At 48.4% G+C, this 11,431-nt stretch overlaps 1 protein-coding gene across 1 annotated transcript; it reads left to right on the top strand.

The window, feature by feature from the left end:
* Positions 1 to 4,785: 4,785 nt before the first annotated feature.
* Positions 4,786 to 10,447, top strand: C1QL3 (complement C1q like 3; the record flags this gene model as incomplete). Its single annotated transcript, XM_082044552.1, has 2 exons — positions 4,786 to 5,397; positions 10,268 to 10,447. Exons 1-2 carry the CDS (start codon positions 4,810 to 4,812, stop codon positions 10,445 to 10,447), a joined length of 768 nt encoding a protein of 255 aa, XP_081900678.1. The 5' UTR covers positions 4,786 to 4,809.
* Between the last annotated feature and the right edge of the window lie 984 nt (positions 10,448 to 11,431).

The raw sequence follows: 11,431 nt of genomic DNA, 5'->3' as shown, positions 1-11,431 counted from the left end.
GACTGGGTACCGATCTTTCCATTTTAATTTCTCTCCTCCCAAGTAACAAGTCATGTTTGACTGATCTTTACTGATTAAAAACTAAAAAGGAATAGATACGTGGAAATTTTTTTTTTTGCAAATTCGCCTTATTGAGCCCTGTCACTTTAGTGACAACCCTCCTTGAACTCCCCCCTCATCTGGATTTGAAAAGTGGTTGTAACCCTTTTATGGTCGAACACATTTTCTTTGGATCATTTTCCTGTTTGCCATCATGTTCAGAGGCTGATCTTCAAAAGGCATTATTAAATGTGATCAAACTTAATCTAGAATATTTCCAGTTGCACATACACACAAAGATAGCTTTAAATCCTTGAACAGCAGAAAATACCCTGCAGAAGGACTTCCTACATTCCAAAGGACAGCTAAAAGCTTCCAAAAAATCAGCAAAACAACTCTTTTCTATCATACGTCGAAGCCAATTTTCCTTCCATGAGCACAAAAACCTTAATTTTATGAAATAATCTAGTGGGCAACTTGCATCACTATAAACACAGATGGTCTTCAGTCATGCTGACCAAAACAAGTTGCTGGGAGAGCTTAATTAGTGGTGCCTGTACAAGCTTCTACCAAAACTGGTGCAGACTGTGGTCCTTTCCGTGACCCACTACATGACATATGTGCCAGCCTTGAGATTTCAGCAAACTGGGTGAACAGAACTGAAACAGGATACCAGGAATGGTTTAGGATAGCAGCAAAGGTGTCATCACTGTGTCACCATGAGCCATCTATACAGATATGAATATTTTTTTTTCCCCTTTTTATGATATATTTTATTTTGTAGCATTGAAGCCACTTACCTGTTGGAGTGAGTGCATGTTGTTCCTTGACTGTACCACTGGGATTAGGTTGAGTTGCTAACCTTTATGTACTTAAGTTGAACCACCGTTTATTAAAGGCACAGCATAGCAAAGCCTTAATTTTTTATTAGAATGAAATTCAAAATGCTTCTCTAAAATAATTTTTAAAAGAGTTAAAATACAAGCAAGAGCAAAGCAGACGCAGATAGGAGTGAGCAGAAGCAGTATGAGACTTGGCACAGTGTTTGAACTCTCCTTTGTTCGGCATACACCTTTTCCCACATTACTCCTGCTCACTGTAACTGGGAAAGCATTGCCCCTTTCAGAGTGTTTTTTGTTCGTTTGTTTTGGGGTTTTTGTTGTTGTTGTTTTGTTTTCTGGGCTAACCCTTTTAATTTAGCACTGCAGGCATAAAGAGACATTTTGTGCCTGAAGATGGTGTTCCCCTGTGTGCCAGTGGATACATTCTTACCTAGTTTTCTTCAGTTTTTCCCTGTCTTAGTGCTGAGGCAATGGCACACAGGTAAAATGAACATGCATGTTATGCTGTGTGTCTTTAAGGCTCTGTATGAACATTAACTAATTAGCTGGTGAGGAAAAGAGCTGTGGGCCGGCTGTTTCAAAGGGCAGGAGCTGCAGGGGATTCAGCTCGAACACCAACTGTGGGTCTGAATGTGTAAAGGCCCAAAGAGAATCGAGAGGGAAGCAAATCAGCTGAAAGGCTGGAACGAGCGTGTAAGAGGGCTTCAAAAATACAAAGACATTTAACAAGTCAAGACTGGCAACAGCTCATATAGGTACAATGGTTGTATTAAGAGCAGACTGTCAATCTTGACTGTTAGCCTCTAGCATGGAGAGGAGATTATAACATAAATGCTACCCAAACCTTAATTACAGTAAATCAATGCTTTAAGATGCCACTTCAGGAAAACAAAGGTCCCATGGTAAAAAGAGGTTTCTACATTTCCTTTAACTTTACTCCAGACTACTGAGACCTTCAGTGCATAAGTTCTGAGCCCTTCCATTTCCCATTCTTAGTTTCCTTGGAAAACATTTTTTTTCCTTGGGAACTAAAGATAATCTGGTAACTAAAGCATTAGGCTGGCATTCCAGGTCCCAGGTGATGTTCCCAGCTAACATCCAAACTCCACTGACTACCCAGCATCAGTACTTGCCCTGTTCACTCTGTTCTGCTTACTCAGGCTGTGATTTTTGTGGCTATCTTCTTTGGGAGAAAGTCTGCAGAGTCTAGAGTGAATGAGCATTCTTGGCAATCTGTGTGAGGATAAAACTGTCTATTAAGAAGGTAAATGTGTTCAGTATGGTAGGACCTCACATTAAGAATCAAGCTTATCATAGCTGGAGTAAGGAACTGAGAATGTGCTGCTGACAATAAGTCAGCCAGCATCACTCTGGCTTGACAGACCATGATAGGTTTGTGTCTATTTGAAGGTTAAGATATTTGCTATTTTCCCAATGTGTTATACAGTCATCGCAATGGAGGTTTACGCACATGCCGATGTCATGAATACTGCCACGGTTACAGATGACTAAATACAACACCTTGACACCTTGAGGGCCCAGCTACAGGCTGAGACAGACCCATCACTCTTGGCACAACTTTCCCCTTTTCTTTTTTTCTGCCCAGATGGAAGAGCAGTGCAGAAAGCCCTTTCCTATGGGGTAAAGAGAGCGATGAGATACAAACAGAATCCTCCAAGTGTGTTCAGCTGCCTTCCTGGGTCTTGAGGGGAAGCTCTTAGCTGAGGGAACTGGCTGGCTTGTGTCAGTACCAGATAAAGATTTATTTTTTAAGGCAGAGCATTAAAGGAAAGAAAGAAGAAAGAAAGAAAAAGAAAAAAAAAAAAAAAAAGGAGGGAGGGATATTTGCAAATGTGGGAAATGGAAGCTTTATCAGGAGTTTTCTGGGGAGATAAGGAGCTGGGCTGGCCCATCTCTACACAGTGTGGACACACTCGCTGCTTTTGAGTCTCTCTGGAAAGAGCAAAAGGAGCTGCTGACATTTCTGCTTAAAAGGAAGAATCAATGAATCTTTTTTTCGCACTGCCTGCTTGTTTGACCTTATTGTGTTGTGGAATAGAAAAGAAAGAAAAGAGAGCGAGTGAGGGGAGAGGGGATTCGTGCTAATAAAATCCAAGTCAAGATCACAGCCTTCTGATCATCGCTGGAGATGCTATTATTTGGTTGTTGTCCTATTTGCCACTGTTGCTCATTTCTGATTCTTGCCTTGCTGTAATAAGTCACACTCTTTCCAGCCATCATCCCTGTATTGACAGGCAAATGTCACCCACGTTTGATTGACGTCCATTGCTCCTGAATACAGAAGTATTATTTAGGAATCAATTCTGTTTGTTTATTTAAACAGCTCTTTGTGTACCTTGTATATCTGCAAGCAGGACAAGTTCCTTAATATTTTCTCGGGAGAAATTACACTAATATTGCACATTCACCTTCTCACTCAGTCACAGAGGTGTCCACCAGCCCTTGAGGAAGGAGAAACCTTTCACACACAAGAAAAAACAACAACAAACAAACATCCCCAAACAAACAAACCCCCCCAACAACAACAACAACAACAAACCTAAAGACTTTTAACAAAACACTTTGCTATCCCCGAGCTAAGCCACAGAGACCTTTTCCTCAGGTGCAGACATCTGCTGGTTTGCATATGCTGCACACTTTTCTTTGGCTTCTAAACAAAAGTGAACTCTTTCCCTCGGTGTCAGTTTGCTAGCGATGCGGTGGCTGGCTTTAACACCGGGAAACCCTGCAGCCGGTGATGAGTATGTCAATTTTAATTCACAGGAAGAACTGTCTCCTTCTCTGCTTTTATGGTTGTAATCGGGGAGGGGGGAAGAGGGAGATTCGAAATTGGGAGAGATGCTACTCTCTATTACTGTGCGAGGTGGGAGGTATATTTTTGAATAACTTCCACTTGGACAATTGCTAACAGTAAAGCATCCCTACATTTAAAGCGGTATTTCCCAGAAAACACTAATATGGCAGGACGGTCTCAGAGAAGCGCTAGGCAAGAGGTGGATTGACCTTTTAATTCTCGATCGGTGACCTGAAGGGTACCCAGAGGCTGCTAAGCACATCTCTTCCTTTTGGTCTGCTCCAGAAAGAGCTGTCATCGCAAGATGCAGCTTCTGAGTGAGGCTCACGATTTCACTGCTCATCCGTTTGCGGGAGGGGTGGGGGAGGGAGAGAGGAAAAAAAATATATATTTCCCACACTGCCAGAGTAATGCCAAACTCCCTGTGAGTGGGAAGATCAGAGCAGATGCTGGAATGAGATGCCAAAGCAGCTCCCCTTTCCCCTGCGCTTTTGGGTGCCTATAAATTGCTCCAGCGCGCTCGTCAGCCTCCTCCTCTCCTGGCAGGTGGCACCCGGGCAGGATCCCGCTCTCCCTCCGGCTCCGGCTCCGGCTCCAGCGCGGCGCGGCGGCGCGGCTCTCGGCGGCGGGCAGCGGGGCGGCCGGGAGGCGCGTCCGCGCTAAGGACTGTCGTTTCTGGGAGAAAAAAAAAAAAGAGAGCGAGCGAGCGAGAAGGCGAGCGGGGCGATCGCGAGAGGAAAGGCAAGTTCCAAGGAAAGTTGACTAGGACTGGCACAGCCTGCAAAAAAAAAAGTCGATCGCCAGCGGGAGCATAAAAGTGCGGGTGGCCGGGGCGCGGCGGCAGCGCTCCTTCCCTCCCTCCCGCCCGGCGGCTGCAGCGGCCGCAGCCGAGCGCCGCGACCCGCGGGAGCCCCCTCCGCCACCGGCAGCGGGAGGGCGGCCAAGCCCCAGGGGAGCCGAGCTCGAGCGGGCTCGGCGTTTTTTCGGCTCTGAGGAGGTCCCCGACCAACCATCAAGATTTTGTCCAAAAGCAGACAAGAGGATCGCCCTGCGCTGAGCCGGCTGGTGGGCAGCAGGCGGCGGCTGATCGCGGCCGGCGCGCTGGGGGTGGTGATGGTGCTGCTGCTGGTCATCCTCATCCCGGTGCTGGTCAGCTCGGCCGGCACCTCGGCGCACTACGAGATGCTGGGCACCTGCCGCATGGTCTGCGACCCCTACGGCGGCACCAAGGCGCCCAGCACGGCGGCCACGCCCGACCGCGGCCTCATGCAGTCCCTGCCCACCTTCATCCAGGGACCCAAGGGGGAGGCCGGCCGGCCGGGCAAAGCGGGGCCCCGCGGCCCCCCGGGGGAGCCGGGGCCGCCCGGCCCGGTGGGGCCGCCGGGTGAGAAGGGCGAGCCGGGGCGGCAGGGCCTGCCGGGCCCCCCCGGGGCGCCGGGGCTGAACGCGGCGGGGGCCATCAGCGCCGCCACCTACAGCACCGTCCCCAAGATCGCCTTCTACGCCGGCCTCAAGCGGCAGCACGAGGGCTACGAGGTGCTCAAGTTCGACGACGTGGTCACCAACCTGGGCAACCACTACGACCCCACCACCGGCAAGTTCACCTGCTCCATCCCCGGCATCTACTTCTTCACCTACCATGTGCTCATGCGGGGCGGCGACGGCACCAGCATGTGGGCCGATCTCTGCAAGAACAACCAGGTGGGCGCCGCGCCGGGCGCCGTGGGGAGCGGGATCATGAGGGCAGTGGGCGCTCTGAGGCCAGGGGGCGCCCGGGGGGAGCTGGGTTTGCTGAGGAGACCGGGAACTGTATGGGGAGCGGGAGTCCGGGGGAAGTCCCTGCGGGCAGCAGGCGCCTGGGGAGAGCCGGGAGTCTTGAGGGGAACAGGCGCCGGGAGGGGAACGGGCGCCCGGGGGGAAAACAGAGTCTCTGAGAGAAACAAGCACCTTGAGGGGAGCGGGCGCCCGAGAGGAAAGTCATACTCCCCGAGGGAGCGGGTGCTGTGAGGACAGTGGGCGCCCGGGCGGAGCCGGACTCCTTGAGGGGAGCGGGTGCCTTGAGCGGAGCGGGCGGAGCGGCGCGGGCAGGGCGGGAAGCAGGCGGCGGGCGGGGAGGGGGAGCCGGGCGGCCGCTGGAGGCAGCGCGGGTGCGAGGCGGGGGAGTGCGGCCCGAGCGCAGGCAGGGCGAGCCGCCGAGGGAGGTGAGGGGAGCCGGCGCCCGCCGCTCCGCAGCCGGTCGGGACCCTGCGGACAGCGCCGCCGCCGAGGCGCGGAGTGCCGCCCCGCTCCCCCTCGGATGCCCGAGAACCCCAGTGAGACCGGGGGATACGGGCAAAGCCGAGGCCGGCCCGGGCCGCCGGGCAAACACGGACTCAACGCGCCCTTTTCCCCGACACTGACGCCGCCGACGCCCGCTCCCAGCTCGCTGTCCCGGGCGGCCCGCGAGCTGAGCGGCACCTGGCCGGCACCCGGCCCGCCCCTCTGGCACCGGCTGCCGGCCCGGCGGGTACGGGCCGGCCCGCGGCCGCGGAGCGCTGCCCACAGCTCGGCCGGGACCTGAGCGGGTGGGCGATCGCGCAGGCAGCGCTGCCTCCGCGGGGGAGAGCGGAGCTCGGGCCGGGCATTCCCCGGGAAGGAAGGAGAGCCAGGGGCGGCGGGTGAGCTCAGGAGAGGGTGGTCCCACGTAGGGAAGGAGCGGGGTGCGGCGGGGGGAAAGCGGCCATGGGACGGGGCTCCCACGCAGCGGGGCGCTCATTCCGACACGCTCAGCCCCCGGCAGGGAACGAGGTTTCCCAGGTTTCCCTCTAGGAGGGAAAGCCGGTAACCGTGTGAGCGCGGCGCCTGCCGACCTCGCCCCTTGGCGGCTGGTGCCGGGGAAAGCGCCGGCTGAGGGCGGGCGCCCGGCAAGCCGTGCGGGGGCGGCCGGTAAACCCGGGCACGGCACCCCGCAGCAGGATGGAAATGTTCGAAATAATTAAGGATCTTGCGAGGCTACCGTCTGAAAGTCAGAGGAATCATCCATTTTAATTAGGATAAACGTTGCCACCGCGCTCGCAGAGGCTGTTCCTACAACATTTCCCCCGGGGAGTCGCTCTTAGCGATTTTGCGCTTCTTCCATACGTAGCTAAGGGACACAGGTTGGCTCTAATTATCACAGGGCTTAGCGAGACCGCCAGAGCATCCGCCATCCCTCCTGCTCTGGGTGCCCGGGGGGGAGTGCGGTGACTCCGGCAGCTCCGCGCTGCTCCCCCCGGTGCGGCGGGAGGGCGAGGGCCCGGCCCCGCAGCAGCCGCTCAACAGGTCGCTCACCGCCGGAGCTGTCCCGGCTGGCAGCGGCTACGGGGGCTTTCCCAGGCGCGGAGAGCCGGGAGCCCCGCGCTGCCGCTCTGCCCGGGCTTTTCGCCCTCCGGCAGAGCGCACTGCGGGTCTTGATCCGCTCTACGCCGCCTCCGTAGGAGCGACAATCGGGGTCCGTGCCCCGCCGTGTCCCGCCGGTCGCGGAGAGGCTCGTTCGTTGCGTGTCTCCTCCCGCGAAGCGCGGCCAGCCCGGCAGCCGCCCCGCGGCCCTTCGAGCTCCGCGCAGGCGGCGGCATCGGCGGCCGCTAAATTAATCTTGATGTGCCACTTAACCTTTTGTTTATGGCTCCTCAGAAGTACTGTGAAAACAGAATAATGAGGACATCAGCAGCAATTAATTAAATTAGAAAATGTCTACTATCAATACTATCTCAGCAGATAAACCAGGACTACTAAAAGAAAGTACATTGTAATAAATTCACTTTGATTTCTTCTTACAAAGGCAATATTGTCCACTGCGAGAATACCATTTTACTTGCAATTAAATATTAATCCATTTTTGATCCCTCTTTATAATGTTTTAAAGTGTTTGTTTCCGCAAACCCTGAAAATAAATACATACCAGTAGTTTTTTAAAAATTAACCGATTATAAATATTAAATTGAGCCTGAACTGAGCCTTTCCCAAATGTAGCAACTTCCAGTACCAGACATGAGACAAATTGAACTCACAGGGATTCAAAGGAAAAAAAAAAAAGGCAGGGGTTCTATGTATATATTTCTATATCTCTATTCAAAGAGAAGTATTTAGGTAAATACCTGCATACAAACTAGTTTAAATTGATGCACAGTGTTAATACAACAGTATCTCCTTTTGATATGATTTATACTGGAAACACTGAAGGCTGATGTGATATGACAGCCATTAACTTTGTGTATTATTTGTAAGAAAGCTCAGAAATTTTTCAAGTAAGTCGTTAAATGGGGTCTGACAAAAGTAACATTATAAATCCAGTATTTTCTAGCAATGACAATACTGAAACTGTTGGAAAATGTGTGACTGACAGAAAAAAAAATTATCATTCCTAAGCAATGCATAGGTGGAACCTCAAGGTCTCCTTTAATGGTGATAAAGCTGGTACAGGGGAGTGCTGAGATCACACAGCTTAGCTTGTACACGTGTGCAGCCTGGGAGTGCAGCTTCGGGAGAGAACTTGCATGCAACTTATGAAATGTATAGTCCATTAATGGTTTAATTTTGAGATACAGTTACTCTCTTGCAGCAGTACACTGAGAATTCATTTGAGACTGTCATCTTTAAAAAGAAATTGCTCTGGCTAAACAAACAAGGAGGTAAAACCTCTAAGAAATAGCATGCTGGAGTTTACAGGACATATGTTGCTATGAGTAGGGCAGTAAGATCTGCATTTTCAGTAACCATAATAATTTTTTCTTCAGTCAGTATGTACCATGTAGAATCTAAAAAATGAAATATCCATTGCTGTTGAAGTCAGTGTCTGTATGCTGACTCCATTAGGACAGTCACTAATACCATCAGAATTCTGCTTTACTATCCACAGAAACACAACATTCTAAACAAATCCACAAAGTAGCGTTCCATTATGATGTAAATGGCAATTTGGAAAGTAATTCAAATCAATTTGCTTGCCAGTATGCAAGGTACTAGTGCTCTATGAATGTTTTTCCACCTCCTCTATAGCCTTTTCACTCCTTCCCATTTGCCCTTTCCATTTACACTACCAACAACAGCCCTAGCCTGTTATTTCCTTTGGAGGGTATTTCCAGGGTTAATGGTACAGAGCCTTCAACTCCACCTTGCCAGTCATTAATCCAGAGGAAATACCCAGTGCTTAGAATAATTATTGCTTAAACACTAGCAAAATAGATCGCCCCTGTAAACACCACCAGGCAATTCAGGATCAAGTCCTGAAATAGTTGGGGTTTATCATCATGCCATGTATCAGTTTAAATTTGCAGACTGTCACACCACTGCCAGCCTTTTGAGCCTTTCTCACTCTTCTTACAGGACGTATAAAAGAATTTCCACCTACTGTGATTTTTAAGCTTCACAATGCCATAAGATCCTGCATGGTAAAAGAACTCCCTGCTTTTTCAATACTAATGTGAAATCCTATCACAGGAGAATTTAATTTGGAAATTTATCATTTAAACTTTGAAAGGAATTCATGGAAAATTGTGACTTATAGCCTATTTTTTCAATTCTGAACAGATAAAATCCCACATACAGTACGCCAAGTCATGCATTATTACTTAGTTCAGGTTTGCAATACCACTAAATCACTTACTGCTCTGTAACTATGCTAGAACAAAGACAAGCAACAAGCAGATGATATGTTACACTGAAATAAATCACACACAACTCAGTTTAAATATTTTAGTAAACAGGGTCAAATTATATAAAAATGATTTTGAGACTTGCCATGGCACAGGCTATTCTTGAAATTACAGATTACTTCCAGTTTGCTAGTAATGTCAAATTTACTCAGCAGTGGAATAGTAAGGGGAAAATGGGAAAAAAAGGCATGTTTAAGTGAAAGTTGCAAATGAAAACTCCTTAATGACTTGTAAATTCCAAAACCTCTTAAAGCAAATATCTACTTGCCTGTGATTTTTCAAATGTGCATCTCTTGAAACACACAGAAATCAAATGTTTGCTTACTGAGATGTGGCCACAACAGCTTTTCCAAATGCCGACGAGAATCCGTACCTGCTTGTGTGCGGTGACGTGTGCCTGTGTGTGGGGGGGTGCGTGTGTGCTCTTTGTATTCTTTTTGCAGTGTGATCCTATTAGTAGCATGACAATAAATCACCCCTGGAGAAAGTCCAGACTGGTATCAATAGGGCCTCACCGTGGATCCTCACCCACATCAATCACTTGTCCCACTGATACATAAGTTAAACCAATCTAAAACTGGCACATCATCAGATTCAGTTCTCCCAACTCCAGCTATTATTACGCATATATTTAAAAAGGCTCCAACACCTACAGGAGTTCGAGCAGCTGTGTACTAACCAGCCGACTGAGAAAGGAGCATGTTACTGCTTTAGTTTCAGGTGTTGCATTGTAAGAAAGAACAAGCGATAATAATAGGAAACAGCTACAATGTATGTTGCCAAACATTTAATGTGGCAAGTCATGCATGCTGAGTAAGATGTTGAGGATATGCTTTTATTTCACCATGCGGAAAAAGTGACCTGAGTTTTCTTAACCACTCATTATGTATTTTATGTAGGTTCGAGCTAGTGCGATTGCTCAGGATGCTGATCAGAACTACGACTATGCCAGTAACAGCGTGGTTCTTCATTTGGAGCCAGGAGATGAAGTTTACATTAAATTAGATGGAGGAAAAGCACATGGAGGAAACAACAACAAATACAGCACATTTTCTGGATTTATTATTTACGCCGACTGATAATGTGTAAAAAGACCCACCAAACCAGTCCAAAAATGAAGCTTGCTCTTCTAAGCAATGGATTTGTGTGGCAAAAGTCAATGAAATAAGCACCCCAGCAGAGAGCGACCACCAACCACCTCAGTAGCAGGGGAAAAATGTCGAATGCTACCTGATTCACATCTGTACAACACAGAGAAACCTTGTGTCAAAAAAATACAAAACCAGTTAAACAGATGTGCGATCCACTACCGCCAAAGCAAATACTTCCTCATTGTTAGTGTCCATGTGAATGAAGTCCTACATAGATCAAGTTTTTATAGGAAAAAAAAAACACCTGAGGACGCTGAGTTATTTCTTCAGTGTATATGATACTTTGATGTGTTATGATCTTGCTGCTTTATCCATACTTCAGCTTTGGTTCTTGTGACTTACTTGCTAAAAATGATGCTTCGAGTCCACTCATAGTGTGGTGAGGAATGATTTTACAATAAAAGGAAAAGGTAATCAAAATATATTTTCTCTCTCCAAAGGAATTGTTTGCCTTGTACTTTTCTTATCCTTCCACTTCAAACTAGAAACTAATCAGCTTCAAGCCTTAACTCAATGTTCCTGCTTTGTAGGTTTACATTAGACTTTTAACATAAAATCAGTCCAGTGGAGTTGTTTAATTTTTGTCTTCCCCTTAGCTGTGTTCTAAAAGAAAATGAAGGATAGAAGAAACCCTTTTTCTTTTTTTTTTTCTTCCCTGAAAAATGTAACAGTTTACAAACTATTCTATTGGACGAAATCCTTGATTCCACCAAAGCCAATGGCAAAGCACTCACTGATATTAGTGGAAAAAAGATTTGGCTTTTTTAATTTGTAAACGTGTAAATACATATTTAGGCAATTGTTACAGGCCCGCTCTTGATGGTTAGTTGTGTAAATATTTAGCAAGCCTGGCATCCACATCCTCAGACTAAGGCAGAGCGTTTTCTTTGCAGCAACTAGTCTTCATTAGTC

This window comes from Streptopelia decaocto, assembly GCF_964273445.1.
Source record: "Streptopelia decaocto genome assembly, chromosome: 2".
Classification (NCBI taxonomy): Eukaryota; Metazoa; Chordata; class Aves; order Columbiformes; family Columbidae; genus Streptopelia; species Streptopelia decaocto.
The sequence above is the reverse complement of the archived record's forward strand: the minus strand, read 5'-3'. Positions and strand labels throughout refer to the sequence as shown.